Source organism: Eretmochelys imbricata, chromosome 6, assembly GCF_965152235.1.
Source record: "Eretmochelys imbricata isolate rEreImb1 chromosome 6, rEreImb1.hap1, whole genome shotgun sequence".
Classification (NCBI taxonomy): domain Eukaryota; kingdom Metazoa; phylum Chordata; order Testudines; family Cheloniidae; genus Eretmochelys; species Eretmochelys imbricata.
In genome coordinates this window covers 89413811-89431364 of record NC_135577.1, presented here as the reverse complement: position 1 = coordinate 89431364, position 17554 = coordinate 89413811, and the positions used below count along the sequence as shown (strand labels likewise).

At 38.4% G+C, this 17554-nt stretch overlaps 1 protein-coding gene across 5 annotated transcripts in view; it reads right to left on the bottom strand.

The window, feature by feature from the left end:
* Positions 1-17554, bottom strand: part of MIA2 (MIA SH3 domain ER export factor 2) — a 58253-nt gene that overhangs the window by 20963 nt on the left and 19736 nt on the right. For 4 of the 5 annotated variants that reach the window (XM_077819101.1, XM_077819100.1, XM_077819104.1 and 1 more), the window contains 7 exons: positions 10045-10066; positions 9832-9920; positions 9272-9343; positions 8326-8436; positions 6951-7022; positions 6514-6618; positions 2084-2206 (listed from right to left, as the gene is read on the bottom strand). In XM_077819101.1, the coding sequence (XP_077675227.1) occupies positions 2084-2206; positions 6514-6618; positions 6951-7022; positions 8326-8436; positions 9272-9343; positions 9832-9920; positions 10045-10066 (594 nt within the window). The remainder of the gene's footprint in view (positions 1-2083; positions 2207-6513; positions 6619-6950; positions 7023-8325; positions 8437-9271; positions 9344-9831; positions 9921-10044; positions 10067-17554) is intronic. The other variant, XM_077819102.1, reaches the window with a different exon arrangement.

Here is a 17554-nt window from a genome sequence, read left to right as displayed (position 1 = left end):
TCATATTTTCAACTTTTTACTGTACTTTATTAAAGAACAGGAGTACTTGTGGCACGTTAGAGAGACTAACGAATTTATTAGAGCATAAGCTTTCATGGGCTACAGCCCACTTCATCGGATGCATAGAATGGAACAAACATATAGTACACACACACACACAGAGATAAACTGGAAGTTGCCATACAAACTGTGAGAGGCTAATTAGGTAAGATGAGCTATTATCAGCAGGAGAAAAAACACTTCTGTAGTGATAATCAAGATGGCCCATTTAGACAGCTGACAAGAAGGTGTGAGTTATCATAGAATCATAGAATATCAGGGTTGGAAGGGACCTCAGGAGGTCATCTAGTCCAACCCCCTGCTCAAAGCAGGACCAATCCCCAATTAAATCATCCCAGCCAGGGCTTTGTCAAGCCTGACCTTAAAAACTACTAAGGAAGGAGATTCTACCACCTCCCTAGGTAACGCATTCCAGTGTTTCACCACCCTCCTAGTGAAAAAGTTTTTCCTAATATCCAACCTAAACCTCCCCTACTGCAACTTGAGACCATTACTCCTTGTCCTGTCCTCTTCTACCACTGAGAACAGTCTAGAACCATCCTCTCTGGAACCACCTCTCAGGTAGTTGAAAGCAGCTATCAAATCCCCCTTCATTCTTCTCTTCTGCAGACTAAACAATCCCAGTTCCCTCAGCCTCTCCTCATAAGTCATTTGTTCCAGACCCCTAATCATTTTTGTTGCCCTTCGCTGGACTCTCTCCAATTTATCCACATCCTTCTTGTAGTGTGGGGCCCAAAACTGGACACAGTACTCCAGATGAGGCCTCTCCAATGTCGAATAGAGGGGAACGATCACGTCCTTCAATCTGCTCGCTATGCCCCTACTTATACATCCCAAAATGCCATTGGCCTTCTTGGCAACAAGGACACACTGTTGACTCATATCCAGCTTCTCGTCCACTGTCACCCCTAGGTCCTTTTCCGCAGAACTGCTGCCTAGCCATTCGGTCCCTAGTCTGTAGCTGTGCATTGGGTTCTTCCATCCTAAGTGCAGGACCCTGCACTTATCCTTATTGAACCTCATCAGATTTCTTTTGGCCCAATCCTCCAATTTGTCTAGGTCCCTCTGTATCCTATCCCTGCCCTTCAGCATATCTACCACTCCTCCTAGTTTAGTATCATCCGCAAATTTGCTGAGAGTGCAATCCACACCATCCTCCAGATCATTTATGAAGATATTGAACAAAACCGGCTCCATTCTATGCATCCGATGAAAGTGGGTTGTAGCCCAGGAAAGCTTATGCTCTAATAAATTTGTTAATCACACTTCTTGTCAACTGTCTAAATGGGCCATCTTCATTATCACTACAAAAGTTTTTTTTTTCCTGCTGATAATAGCTCATCTTAACTAATTAGCCTCTTTCCAACTTGTGTGTGTGTGTGTGTGTCGGTCTATCTTCTTACTATATGTTCCATTCTATGCATCGGATGAAGTGGGCTGTAGCCCACCAAAGCTTATGCTGTAATAAATTTGTTAGTCTCTAAGGTGCCATAAATGCTTCTGTTCTTTTTGCGGATACAGCCTAATACAGCTGCTACTCTGAAACCTGTACTTTATTAATTTCTCATTAATAAATCAAATTAGCTGGCTACCTATCTAGGATTCTACGTGTTCCACTACTTACCAACTAAAACACAGGCAAGAAGCACTACAACAGGGGGGCACCACTAAAGGTTCTTAATGATGCTCACTGGGATATTTGAAGAGTTCTGTATTTTTTATACATATAAAGTGTCTTCAAAGTGAAGAATCTTTTAGACTGCAAATATTCCTATTTATTTCAAATTTTAGATTCTAGGAGTCTGTAGCCTTTGGACAGTGTCCCAATGGACTCAATGAATTCAAACCTCAACCCAAAGCAGCTTTGTTTGCCCAGGGAGGGTCGGGGGGTGGAGGAGGAGAATAAGAAAAACTAAAAATAAGTTAATGCAAGAAACAAATTGGGACAGCTTAACATCTTTTCACCCTAATATTTAGAATCTCCTATAACAGAAAAAAGTCAGTTTTAAATACAGCAATCTACCTTGACTTGACTTTCCTTGTTTTTCAGAGCTTCCTCCATATCTGCTTTAGACAATTCAAAGATTTTTGTTTGTTCATTTAATTCACTAAATCGTTCACCCCATCCTTCAGCCTCTTGTAACAGCTTAAAAAAAAAAAAAAAAAAAAAGTGCACCAGATCAATAAAGAATCTATCACAAGTTGAAAATCAGGAATAACCTCTCAATGTTTTTCATATTTCAACAATAATTAGCCATATGTACACTGTACTGATAGGCAGCATACCTCGGGTGAGTGTCTTGAAACCCCACCACCACCTGTCCATGAGAACTAAACAGAACTTAAGATTGTGTAATGTTGAAGAGCTCAGTGAAACATTTTATATTGTTGTCCTGTTCTCTAAATTATTGTCAGCTGCACTAGCTCTCTAGTGTAATTAGTTACTAGGATATCTAAAAGCAAGTTTAGCTGAATACGTCAATCATCGTTTTAGATAAAACATACAGAATGTAAAGAAGCCAATTAAAATAAAATATTGAGTTTTTGGCTAATCATCCACAGATTCCTGGGAATAGGTTGAAGTGAAAAGACATTAATTTCCCATACTCTCTCCTTAAGCTACAGCACTTGTTCCCTTTTCACCCTAACAAAACTGACAGAGGGAAGTGTACCATTAATGCTTTTATTTCTATCTTGGAAGTTCTCTATTGAATAAAATAAATGGGGTAGCTATTTAATTCATCACATAACCCACAGATTTTTTCCTAACAATTATTTTTTTCCACCTAATACCATATGGTTAAAATATATTTAAAGGGACATGTTGCTACTAATCAAAGTCATGAGTACTCTATGTAAGCAGACCCTAAATACTAAAAATACTGTAACTAGCCTTTTGTTAAATTAGAAGGGCAGCCAGGTTGTGCAAGTTTTGGGACTACATTAACAATTTTACAGGAATATTTCATTTTCAGAAGCGTCCTACAAAAAACAAGGAATAGACAGACTTCCAAGTTTGTTAAAATAAATGGAATTGCAATATGTCAGCTAATTAAACCACACCTGCATATTATGAGAACTAAAGCAAATTTGTTCTTTAAAAACTGCATATTTAATATAAAAACCTCAATAAACTATTAAATGAATCTTTTGAAAGATTCTGAGAGCCTATTGTTCATCCTCCAGCTGGAATCTTTAAACATACCAGGTTTACAGATTGGAGTGACTCATCCATTTTAATCAAAGAATACTCAATTCTATGTAGATGGCGTTAAACAGGGGAACCCTCATGCAAGAATACAAGCAAGCCTAAACTTCAGCTTGCCAAAGATAAGCAATGCAAAGACATAATAAAACAGAGGTGGTGTATAAACCTGGAAGGATTAGATTTTTATCAGAATCAGTAAATGTCCATTTCACCATACACACAAAACAAAAGGTATTTCCATTGATAACAGAAATTTACAGAAAGCCAAAGAAAGAAAACTGTTGCCTGAGAACAGAGTTTGATTTAAGATTATTTATTCTGTATATCTTGACACATGATGTTGACAATTTATAATTTAAACAGTTAAAGCTTTAACTTTTTGAATCTTAACATCTGCTTTCATTAGATATTGTCTGATTCCCCCGCATTTACATTTTCACACCCATGGGAAAATAGAAAAAAATGCTTAAAAATAACCATTGATATTGTCCATCAAAATTATTTTAATAATATACAAAATTTAATTCTGCCAAGCCTATTTATGTGATAAAATGAAGTGAATGATAACAGTCACCTGACACGGTATGTGCCCTTTCAAGTAATAAAAGTCATACACTAGTCAAATTAGACAAGTGAAAAATGAAGAGAAAGTTTTCATTATTCCAACACTGCCATCATCACTAAATCCCCTTCACTGATAAGCAACTAAACTTTAAAAATACATTCTAACAAGAGTCAAAGAAACAGTGAACCAAAGCTGATTCTTGTACACCGTAAGGATTATAGCAGATGGAAAGGACAAGGATTTTGCAGTGAGCTAAGGCAGCACGCTTTCCTAGCGTTCAAATTAGAAAAAAAAAATAGTATAATAAATGTTTATAAACAGTTGTCTTGTTCAAACTAAGATGTTTAATCCTGTCTTTGGCATATCATTAAATCTATTCAGAGGGTAGCAGATCTGTTATAGTTATGGCAATGATGTGCCAGAGGATTATGACCCATTTGTGTATAAGACCAAGGAAGAAAGTACACTGATTTCCATGAACAAAAACACACTTTTGTTATCTTTTGAGTGAAAATGAAATTCCATCTTTAAAAAAGGTAAGAAAAAAAAGGATGTGTATATTCTACTAAAGAAAACCAAATTATTTGCTTACAATGTTTTCATTAGGGAAGAAAAACAAGCAAGACAGACAATTTTCATTTCCTTTTCTGATTGGTCTATTGGTAAGGTCTTTTTCCCCCCCCACAGGGAGTACACCAAATATGATACAAGAGTGAAAGAAGTTGCAGCATGCACTAGCTCAATTCATTAAAAATGTGAACACAAAACCCTAAGTACACTAGATGTCCTGATCTTGAATGTGTCATGTAAGTTTATTTTACCTAGAAGGAATTCCAAAGTGATTACTGTAAAGGAGTCAATTATGACCTTATGGAAACAGATTTTGATGTTTGTAAAATGATTAAAGTTACGTCATTTTCAACATTTAGTATTGTCTTACTTAAAGGTCCCTTTCTACAGAGGAGAAGCAGCAAAAGAACGTCCTCATTCAAACTCCTCTGGGTTCAAAAAAGTGAAACAGCAACAAGATATTCATGTCACAAAGATAAAAAGACGCTGGTCTGTTCACTTTTTTAATTAGGCACTGCTTCTCTGACCTTAGTATATTATTTCGAGTACAATAAAGGGTACAATTAGGAATAAAGACCAAAGGAATGGACTTAAAGCAAATAAAGTACACGAGAATAATTTTCTTCCAATGGTCTCCTCTTTTCCTTATAACCAAGTTACCTGATCCAATACCCTCTCTACAATGATTACTTCCAATCAACTACTTCTCGGTTCACTCTTGCATACGACATATGTTTGTCTGTTATACCAACAACTTAACATATCAAAAAATGAATCTCATCTTCTACCACCACCACACTTCCATTCTCACTGTTGATAACAGAGATTTGTGAGAACCAGAATTTCCCTTCCACGGAAAATTTTACATTTCCAAAAATACTGTTCTGAATTAAAATAGAAAATCTGATATGAAAAGTTTTCTGTCAAACATTTTCAAAAGATTCCATTTCAGAAGAACCAAAATGGAATTTGTTTAAATGGTCCCGGCAATCCTAGCACCCCAGCTCTGCAGAAGCCCTCCTGGTGGGCTGTGGTGAAGCCAGGAAGTCCTGGAAGCCCAGGTTCCCCAGCAACTAACCCGGCTGGCTGCCAAGAAGCCCTTAATCCCAAGCTCCCCACCAGGCAAGCTGCCAAGGAGCTGGGCAGCTGAGCAGAAAACCAGGTAAGTTTCTGGCAAACTGGTTTCTGTCAAAGTCTATATGTTTCAGCAGAACATTTCAGTTCTAACTAATTGCCATTTTCGGATAGAAAAATGTTTTGTTGGAACATTTCTGACCAGCTCTAGTTGATCATTCCAACATCCTACCCACCACCCACGCCTGCAACTTCTGTGTCATTCTGAACTCTATTCTCTTCTTTTCTACTACAAAGCTGATGAACCATTCCTATTCTGGTTTATAGCAACTAAAATCCTTGTTCACTGCCTGGTTTACCTCTTGCCTAACTACTCCAGTGCCCTCCTATCTGGCCTCCCCACTTCTTACAATGCTCTCCTCCATTCCATCCCAAATGCTACTGCAGTAACAGTATTTTCCTCACCTGCCACTTTGCTAAGTTATTCTCCTATTTAAACCCTATCTTTGTCATCTGAATCAAGTTCAAGCTTCTGGTGCCCACTTTTGTGGAGTACCTCAACTATGTACTTGCCTAAATCTTTATTCTCATTTCTTCCAAAAACCTCTTTTTTCTCAGCAAAACCTTTTCCCATCCCCTTTGTATCCTTCTCTCAATATCAGTGTTGCTTTTTTTCATGCTGCCCTTTATGGGTGGAACAAGTATTTCACACTTTACTTATTAAGGTTTCTTCTCTCTCTCATGCACATTCCATAAAGCCTTTTGAGAGAGAGAGCACAAGAGAGATCCAAGGAAAGTATTTAAAATAAGTTATTCCAAAAATATATATATATATATATATATATATGTGTGAACATATATCCTGGAGATTTTGTGTGTGGTGTGTGTGTGTAAATATATATACACACACACGATCTCCAGGATCATTTGGTTATGTTCAATTTGATGATGAACTCCTTCGAGCAGGGATCATATCTTTAGTTATGTGGAAACTGCCACGCATATCTACAATACTACATAACTAGGAAGAACTTACCTGTTTCTCGCTTTCCTGAAGATGACAGTTTTCCTGTATTGCATCTTGGACAGACGTCTCAAGTCTCTCTTTATTAATGTGAAATACTTTTAATGTGGTCTTGGCCTAAATGAAATAAAAAAAAGCAAACTGCTTCAACAGTATATCTGAAGATCCAATAGCTTGTTGCTGTTTACAATAAATTTCTTGGCAGTGTATGTTTTATAATTGTGTACTAACAAAATAAAGTGTAATTGTGCTTTTCAATTAATGGTAACTGCCACGCTCTTTTGTAAAATGAATCAGCTACCACACACCAAAAAGTTGGACTGAACCCTAGAAGACTGGTATTGATATTCATGTCAAGTCATGCCTGTGAGTATTTATTTGTGATGAAACAATTTATTTTAGTAATTGGTTTTCCTAATTTGAACAAAAACCTCAGATATTTGACTTACTTCTGCCACTTGTGACTGGATAGATTTTGCTTCACTTTCTAAAGACTCCATTCTTCTCTGTATTTCCGCCATCTGCAAAGCCGTAATATTTATTTTCATACAAGTTCTTCCAGGTTGAAACTTTTTAGCCAAACTAATTTTATGAGATAAATTTTCAGAAAATGCTACTAAAATGTATTCCTGTAAAAATACTTATTTTTAAATTGTAAGGATTGTCTTTGCAGGCCCGACAATACCAGTTTTCTTTTCAAAGATTTTCCTTAAGGAAGATTTTTTGACTGTACGATAGTGACATATGATTACATACTACTATCTTCTTTTTACCTTTCTTGTAACATACTGTTTCTTTTTACAATGCTTATAATATGTATACTACATCCACTGTCTGAGATATTGGAGAATCATTAAATAATTAATCCATTTCCCTAAAAGTACTTTAGGAAAGGATTTTCCTATGCAGGATATTTAAAACGTCAGCTGAGTGGGCCTCCAACTATTACTCCTTTACAGCTTTTAAAAAAGTTTAAGTGTTCACTGAATTTAGCACTCTTACAAATCCCTTTGTCAATTAGTTCATAAAGTAACAGCACTGGCATCACAGGCAAGGAAGAGACCATAATTCATAAGAGCTCTATGGTTGCTTTTATACAGCCCGATAAACAGCAGTTCTGTGAGCTTCCCTAATTACATAGTTGTAGAAGTTATTCTGAGAGGTACTTCTCCCTTGATAGCAACCACAAAATGCTTGTTTCAGCATTATCTACCCAGACAAGACTGCCCCCTATTTCCTGAATATCCCCAAGATAGAACCAAGTTACTTTGGCTGACAATAAGCATCCATGGTAAACAGCACAACATTGTAGGGGAAGGGGGAAAACCAAGATTAGCTGTTGATAAATGAGCCAAAAAACACAGCATTTTTGGAGGTTTTGCGAAAATGATTCCCCCCACTCCAGCACAGAAAGTTTTGTTTTCTAAATAAAAAGGAAGTTAAAATTCAGAGAACCTTCTCCAAATCATACATTCTAAAGTTTATTTGGATGCATTAAATAAACTGCAAAGAAAAAAAAAGTTTAAAAAAAAAAATCACTTACCTGTTAAACAAGTCTTTTCTCACCCTTGCTATATAGGACATTCAACGTACAGCTGTATCTTTAGCTCCTAAATACTTGCATGTTAGTTCCTGAACCTTAACTACCTGGGATTGTCTTGAATGATTTTAAAAAACAAAATTAAAATTCAAAAAGGAATGAAAAGACCGCCTTTTCAGTAAATGTCTTCTCAGAGAAATAACTCTGATTATACACAAAAACATGTTCCAATTTTTAAAACCAAGTTATCTGAATATGTTTAAAAAGTTTTTTCTGAACCTTACCAAGTCATCCTGTTCTGATCGCTTAGACTTCTCTTCTTCCAGCTCTTTTTCTAAATTCTCTATTTCATCCTTGAGTGCAGTGTTTGACCTGTTCAGTTTTTCACAGGTTGCCTAAAACAAGTCATTTTGATAGTTAACCTATAGAAATTTACAGTTATAAAGTAATTAAATACAGGTGTGTATACTGTATTTTTATGGAACACTTTAATAATCTATAGAGGTGCAATAAGGCCTCAAAAGTTAAGTTTGCATTGAGATCTGTGTTTAAAGTGGGGATTAAATCACTTACATATGAACAGTCTTATTCCCAACCTTACAATATTTACTCCAAGTCCAGAATGAATTTAAGTAAATTTGTCAGTTTATTAGTTATTTACTTTTGAATAGCCCCATAAGAAGTATGGTGAGACTACGCTTTTTTGGAGTCCTCTATCAAATAAGTTCCTGATTTTTGGGATCTAAAAATGGATTCATTTCTAGATTACAGCAACATGTAAGACACATGCTATTTTAAGTTATTAGCGTGTATTTTTGAATCAGAACTATTAATCAATATTTAAAATTTATGCTGCAATATGTCATACAACATTTTTTCAAAATACTGTTATACACATTTGATTCTGCATCACTCATTTGATGGGTTTGCATAACAATTTTACAGGATGTCACCTATAGGAAGCAGGCAGAGAAAGCTATCTGCATAATTATTTGCTCCAAAATTAATTGCCTGCATGTCCGATTTGCTCCATAATTAATTTCTCTGCATAACTGACCCACTCCATAATTAATTCACTGTCTCATTTGGTAATGGTTTGAGAAACCCTGGATTAGCAAAACAATTCCACAGATTTAAAAAAGAGTACACTTCTGACACCTTCAGTTTTCCTGAAACACCACCTCAAATTATACAAAAAAAGCCACTTTGTTTCTTTTAGTCTGTTTTTACCTCAATATGTGATGTATTTGTTGACTCTTTCAGAAGACTGGCATCCTTTAGAGATGATTCTAAGTCTTCGTACTGAAAGAGATACATGATATCAAAATGTGTGTAAGATCAAAAATTGTTTTAAAAAATGAAATTAATTTATGATTAAGTTTAAAACACTAAGGGATGGATTTTTAAAAGTATTTAGGCACACTAGACCTTAATTCCCAATGGGCGTTAGTGGGATTTTCAGAAGGGCCTACATGCATCTTTAGGTGCTTAAGTATCTTTAAAAATCTGGCCCTACGAAGGTTAGCACGGAGCATAAAAGCAAGACGTCTAGGTGTACATTTCCAATGCAGCGTATTGTACTATAATTTAAGAGGAAAATGCATTGAAATCTGTATCACACTTAAAAGAACTTGAACAAAGGGGAAAAAACACACAAGTATTTCAAGATCATCATAAATATAAGCTTTTAATATTTAAGTTTAAATAAAGCTTCTGTTGCTTAAAAGAACAACAATGGCTCAATATGTTAAAAACATACATTGGAGGAGGAGAACAAAAATAAGAGTTACCTCTTTCTTCTGGAGACTAAGTTTTTCAAGAACTTTGCATTTGTCTTCAATTAGTTCAGCAACTTTACTGGCAAGCTGTTTTTCCCTTCCTACAAAGGACAGTAGCTCCATTTTGTAACATTCAAGTTATTAAAAACTATCATAAAAATAATTTAAAATTACCAGTGTAGCTAGAAACATGCTCCACAGAAACAATAAGGAAAGTTAACTTACCTACATAAAATCTGCTTCTAACCTGAAACAAAAAGAACAAGCACTGAAATTTGTCTATAATGTTACACAGCTTGCAAGGATAACAGTATTCAGTTTTTAGCCTCATCTTCTCTGCATTTTTTACTTAACGTTACAATGTTTACATAATCTACAGTAACTGTGGTTCTTTGTGATGTTGTAGTCAGCATGGATCCCACCATAGGTGCACATCCATCTCACATATATGAAACTGGAGGTGTTTTTGAATAGCAGCATCTGTTGGGGCTGCGCACAAGTTCTGTGCCTCCTCACGCTCCCATACAAGCCCATAAAGGGTGGGGAAACCACACACACACACACACACACACACACACACACACACACACACACACACACACACACACACACACACACACACACACACACACACACACACACACACACACACACACACACCCCCCCCTGATTCTCTCACCATTTAAAGCAGTGATGGCTAAGGAATCTGAAAAGCAGGCGTGGAAGGTGAGTTGTGGGATCCACACGGACTATGTTCATCGTGAAGAACAAGAGTTACTACAGGGAAGTAACTGTTCTCTCGTTTTTTTGCGTATTCATCAGTGTGGAACCCATTGTAGGTGACTGATGAGCAATATTATCCCTAGATAATAGAAGTGAGGTGTTTTATTTGTATCAGTCAAACAGTGATTGAAGTACTGCTCCTGAACTTGGTATCTGACCCAGCTGCCATGCCTACAGCATGTTTAACAAAAGTCAGTGGGTTGCTCCATATTGCAGATCTCAGAGACTGGCAGGAAGAAGATGCTGCCAGTTCCCTGGTGGAGTATGCCTTGACATTCAGAGGGAGAGCATGTAGCTTTTCCTCCAGGTGTTGAGGGAGGTTTCAGAAAAAAATAACCGCAAGGTAACTGATTCTTCAGATGGAATTGCGAGACTGCCTAAGGCATGAACTGGGGTGTGGTCTCAGTACCATCTTGTCTATATGGGAGGATGTGCAAAGTGTAGAGTTGCCACCTGTCCAGATTTTCCCAGGATCATTGCTTTTCTTTTTTCCCACACAGGTAGCTGTCCTGGGAAATCTGTAAAAGTGCTCAACACACACTACCAACTGTCCAGTTTTATGGGCGAAGGATCATCTCAGATGTCCTGTATTTTTGTACCTCAGAAGTGGCAACCCAAGTAAGGTGGTGTGGCCATGAGGGCTTGGAGCTCAGTGACTCCCCATGCTCAGGTGATGGCAACCAGAAAGACCGTTTTGATGGTAAAGAAATGTACTGAGCAATATGACAGTGGTTCTAAAGGAGTCAACCTGTGGAACTCGCTGCTAGGGGATGCAGTGAAGGCCAACAGTATAACTGGGTTTAAAAAAAAAAAATTAGCTAAGTTCATGGAGGATAGTCCATCATTAGCTAAGATGGTCAGGGATGAAACCCCATGCTCTAGGTGTCCCTAAACCTTTGACTGCCAGAAGCTGGATGACAGAGGATGGATCACTCAACAATTGCTTTGTTCTGTTCATTCCCTCTGAAGCATCTGGCACTGGCCACTGTTTGAGGTCAGCATACTGGGCTACATGGACCATAGGTGTGATCCTGTATGGCCATTCTTATGTTCTTATGAGTCTCCAGGAGTTTTAGAAGGACAATGTTGAGGGCCCACGTGGGAGTCAGTCTAACCAGAGAGTAAATATGAAGGAGGCCCCGAGGAAATTTGGATATTGTCAAATGTGAGATCCCAAATGAGCGTACCAGAGCATGACACACCAATATTGCTGCAAGGTGAACCTTGAGAGAGAGTTGAATGCTATTCCAGCATATTTCAGGTGCAGCAGGTAGTTAGGGAACTTCAATATCAAGGCCTCTACTGGGTCTAGATCACATTGGGCTGTCCATATGAAAAATCTTTGCCATTTTGAAGAGCAAGTATTCCTAATGGAAGGTTTCCCACTTTGTATGAGGACTTCCCGAATCTATAGGCGGCAGTTTCTACCAGCAGTGCTCAGTCAGCCAACATCCAACACATCAAGTGCAATGACTGCATCTGACCCTGGTTCTGAGATGATATGTTCAGACAGGTTGGGAGATGTATGAGTCTGTCCTTGTATGATGTATGAGTCTGTCCTTGTGGAATGACACCGAGTTCTGCCCAGAGTCCACAACTCCGTGTTTGGAGCGCCCTCTCTCAGTCCTGGGACTTGGGTACTGGAGGTGTTGAGATCAGTGATGAGTCTTTTCTCGGTGCCCTTTTCTCTGAACTGGTCTTTGGCATCACTTGTGGCTAGACTGGGCAATAAATAAAATTGGCTTGTCTGTTAGCAGTACTACGTAGCTTGTCTCCTCAGGATCTGATGAGACCTTCAGGCCATGTTAAGTCGCCCTGTACTGGGAGATCTGTACAGGTGGATCTAACTGCCAATACTCAGTCCAGATGGGTCAATTCTAATCACAGTGGTCATATGTTGAAATATCAAGAGTTCTGAAGGTTTGTAGAAGATTTTGAGAAGGTTCAGCGAAACCTAGTGGGTTAGACATTCACAGATTAGAAGGAACAGAGAGGATTGCAGTCACTCAGCCCTTAATGCCCTTGTACAGGAGTACAAGGTGTATGCAGTGTAAACAGACACTATTGTTTAAAAAAGGGGGGGGGGAGAAAGGGGAGGAGGAGAGACTTGAATGCAAGAGGTTCATTGACACCTACAGTGGGATCTATACTGTCAAATACATTAAGAAGAAATATCCTTACATTGATAAACTTATCTATCCTTGATCCTAGCTGTCCTGCATGACTGAGAGACCCTAGGCCAGTGATCCTCAATTAAAGTGGGCCAATTTCAGAATTTTATTACAAGAGGCGGGCCATTTGCGAAGAAGGCTGACAAAAGTAAAACCACTTCAGCTGCCAATAAAGACTTTGATTGCAACGTAAGTATTAGTGTTTCTACCTTTTAACAAAGATTATAAATCAACACAATTACCTGTGTTTGTTACAATCTTTAGCAAGCTTTTTGAAGAGTGGTTTGTAGGTCAGGGCAAGGCACATGCAGTTGTGAAGATGCTTATCTATCAGGTGATTGCGGTGTTGGTCTCTTATAATGTTCATGATAGAAAACCCAGATTTGCAGAGGTACGTTGATCCCAACACTATTAAAAGATAGATGGCTAGATTCTGACAATTCTGAAACAGGTCAGCATATTGAGTCCACAAATCACAAAGTCCCACTTCTCTGAATTTTGCCTTCAAGACGTCTGAGCTCTGGAGCCTTACAATTTCTAATTGAAAGGCAGTTTCGTTAATTGAATCAAGAATGTTCTGTGCTTCAAAAGGGCACAGTCCATTGGCAGAGACAACAAATGGATCACAAACAAATAAAAGCAAATCCTTTGGAATTTTAAAATTCTCCACTCGCATTTTAAAATTTTTTGATCAGATTGCTTAGGAATTCTTGCACCGTTTTCACTGAAGTTTTATCTGTAGCAACAACACACAATGTAGGGAAGTGCAACATCTTTCCTGTCAAAGATTTCAAGATTCCTCTGAGGCACACCCTTTTTCAAACAGATCCCTGGAGGAAATTCAAGTGATCAGTAATATCACACAGAAAAGCTACCCATGACATAGAGGGGACATCATTCATAAATTCCAGGAACTCACAAGCTTATTGGTCTTGTGGTTTGAAAGAATTTCTATTAATTCTTTTTGAAACACACAAAACCTCTCTAATATGTGCCCCTACTTAACCAGCAAATGTCATTGTGCGGCAACAGGACTGTATTCAGCTGAAATGTCTTGTAAAAGAGCTTTAAAATAATTTTGCAAGCTAGAAGTTGAGCATATGTAGTTCACTAATCTCATCACAATACTCATTGTTTTTTTCAAGTCTCCAGACAACTTACCGCACAGGACAGACTGGTGAATGATGCAGTGAAGTGTATTTAATGAAAGATGTATCACTGCCAACTATAAAAAAAAGCCCTTCTCTGTCCCTGACATGGAGGGACTTCAATCTGTAACAAGCAAGTTTACTTTCTGCAAATCTAAGCTATTTCCCCCCGCCTCCCGAAAAAAGAGCCTTTTACCTTTCAAAAGTGATCTCTCCTGTGGTGTAGCTTTCCAATGGTACTAAGCAAAAAAATTCTTCCTTAGATTTCATGATGGTGAAATTTTTAAACAGACAGCAATAGCTGGGCAGTGTCACTTAAATGACTTGATTTGTTCACTGCAAGAGACATGTATTTGGTGTTTTTTACATCAGAAAGCAGAGCTGACAGACAATCCTTGTAAATTACCTCTAATCTTCGCACTGCCATGGAATCAGACAGGATAACTTGTTTCACACGGTTCACAATGTCATCTTTGTTTTTATCTCTGGCAAAAAGGTCCTTCAGCATTTTCAACGTGCACTTCTTCACAAACTTAGCATCCAGGAAAGGCTTTTTCTTTTTAGCCAGTACCAACATTATTCCAAGAGAAGCAGCTGTTGCTTTTTCCTGTACAGTCGCTGATGTTACAAGTATGGCATTTGAAGTGTGATACGAAGACTTCAGATTTTCAATTTTGTCATGTCTTGCAACACTGCCAGCAGGATAGACTGTGTTGAAGCTACTGTGCTTTGATTCAAGCGGCGCCTCACCCTGACAACCTTACAGATCGATACAGTGGTTTGGCATATTAAGCACAAAGGTTTTGTGTTTAAATGAGGTGGCATTAAAAAAAAAAAAAAAAGGAGAGAAAATCCGCTGTCCAGTTCAGGTTAAAAGCTCAGGTTTTGCTGTTGACTTTGCGATACCATACCATGCCACCATTACTTCTGCACTCTTGCTGGCAGTGGCACTGCCCTCAAAGCTGGGTTACTAAGAAAGTCATAGGCAAATGATAGGCAGCACATCACAGTTTGTGAATGTAATTGTAAACATTTTTTAAGATGAGCTGGCAGGCCACACAGGAAACCTTGGTAGGCCACATTTGGCCCACATGCCACCTATTGAGTATCACTGCTCCAGGCCAGTGAAGACTACTAACATTGGACATGTCTGCTTTGGAAACACAAGAAAGCAAACAATCCATTATTTCAGCACAACACCTTGCACTGGAAGTTTCTAAGAAAGCCAGAACATAAGAATGGCCATACTGGGTCAGACCAAAGGTCCATCCAGCCCAGCATCCTGTCCACCGACAGTGGCCAATGCCAGGTGCCCCAGAGGGAGTGAACCTAACAGGTAATGATCAAGTGATCTCTCTCCTGCCATCCATCTCCACCCTCTGACAAACAGAGGCTAGAGACACCATTCCTCACCCATCCTGGCTAATACCCATTAATGGACTTAACCTCCATGAATTTGTCCAGTTCTCTTTTAAACCCTGATATAGTCCTAGCCTTCACAACCTCCTCAGGCAAGGAGTTCCATAGGTTGACTGTACCCTGAGTGAAGAAGAACTTTCTTTTATTTGTTTTAAACCTGCTACCCATTAATTTCATTTGGTGGCCCCTAGTTCTTATATTATGGGAACAAGTAAATAACTTTTACTTATTCACTTTCTCCACACCACTCATGATTTTATATACCTCTATCATATCCCCCCTTAGTCTCCTCTTTTCCAAGCTGAAAAGTCCTAGCCTCTTTAATCTCTCCTTATATGGGACCCATTCCAAACCCCTAATCATTTTAGTTGCCCTTTTCTGAGCCTCTTCTAATGCCACTATATCTTTTTTGAGATGAGGGACCGCATCTGTACACAGTATTCAAGATGTAGGCGTACCGTGGATTTATATAAGGGCAATAAGATATTCTCCATCTTATTCTCTATCCCTTTTTTAATGACAGGTTTCAGAGTAACAACCGTGTTAGTCTGTATTCACAAAAAGAAAAAGGAGTACTTGTGGTACCTTAGAGACTAACCAATTTATTTGAGCATAAGCTTTCGTGAGCTACAGCTCACTTCATCGGATGCATAAAAGTGGAAAATGCAGTGAGGATGTTTTTATACATACAGACCATGAAAAAATGGATGTTTATCACTTCAAAAGGTTTTCTCCCCCCACCCCACTCTAGAGTTTCTTAACTCTGGGGTGGGGGGAGAAAACCTTTTGAAGTGATAAACACCCATTTTTTCATGGTCTGTATGTATAAAAACATCCTCACTGCATTTTCCACTTTTATGCATCCGATGAAGTGAGCTGTAGCTCACGAAAGCTTATGCTCAAATAAATTGGTTAGTCTCTAAGGTACCACAAGTACTCCTTCCCTTTTTTAAAGATTCCTAACATCCCGTTTGCTTTTTTGACTGCCGCTGCACACTGCGTGGACGTTTTTAGAGAACCATCCACAATGACTCCAAGATCTTTCTCCTGATTAGTTGTAGCTAATTAGCCCCCACCATATTGTATGTATAGTTGGGGTTATTTTTTCTAAATGTGCATTACTTTACATTTATCCACATCAAATTTCATTTGCCATTTTGTTGCCCAATCCCTTAGTTTTGTGAGATCGTTTTGAAGTTCTTCACAGCCTGCTTTGGTCTTAACTATCTTGAGCAGTTTAGTATAGTCTGCAAACTTTGCCACCTCACTGTTTACCCCTTTCTCCAGATCATTTATGAATAAGTTCAATAGGACTGATCCTAGGACTGACCCTTGGGGAACACCACTAGTTACCCCTCTCCATTCTGAAAATTTACCATTTATTCCTACCCTTTGTTCCCTGTCTTTTAACCAGTTCTCAATCCATGAAAGGATCTTCCCTCTTATCGCATGACAACTTAATTTACTTAAGAGCCTTTGGTGAGGGACCTTCTCAAAGGCTTTCTGGAAATCTAAGTACACTATGTCCACTGGATCCCCCTTGTCCACATGCTTGTTGGCCCCCTCAAAGAGCTCTAATAGATTAGTAAGACATGATCTCCCTTTACAGAAACCATGTTGACTTTTGCACAACAATTTATGTTCTTCTATGTGTCTGACAATTTTATTCTTTACGATTGTTTCAACTAATTTGCCCGGTACGGACGTTAGACTTACCAGTCTGTAATTGCCAGGATCACCTCTAGAGCCCTTCTTAAATATTGGCGTTACATTAACTATCTTCCAATCACTGGGTACAGTAGCTGATTTAAAGGACAAGTTACAAACTATAGTTAATTTCACATTTGAGTTCCTTCAGAACTCTTGGGTGAATGCCATCTGGTCCCGGTGACTTGTTACTGTTAAGTTCCTCAATTAATTCCAAAACCTCCTCTAGTGACACTTCAATCTGTGACAATTCCTCAGATTTGTCACCTACAAAAGACGGCTCAGGTTTGGGAATCTCCCTAATATCCTCAGCCGTGAAGACTGAAGCAAAAAATTCATTTAGTTTCTCCACAAAGACTTTATCGTCTTTAAGTGTTCCTTTTGTATTTCGATCATCCAGGGGCCCCACTGGTTGTTTAGCAGCCTTCCTGCTTCTGATATACTTAAAAAACATTTTGTTATTACCTTTTGAGTTTTTGGCTAGCTATTGTTCAAACTCCTTTTTGG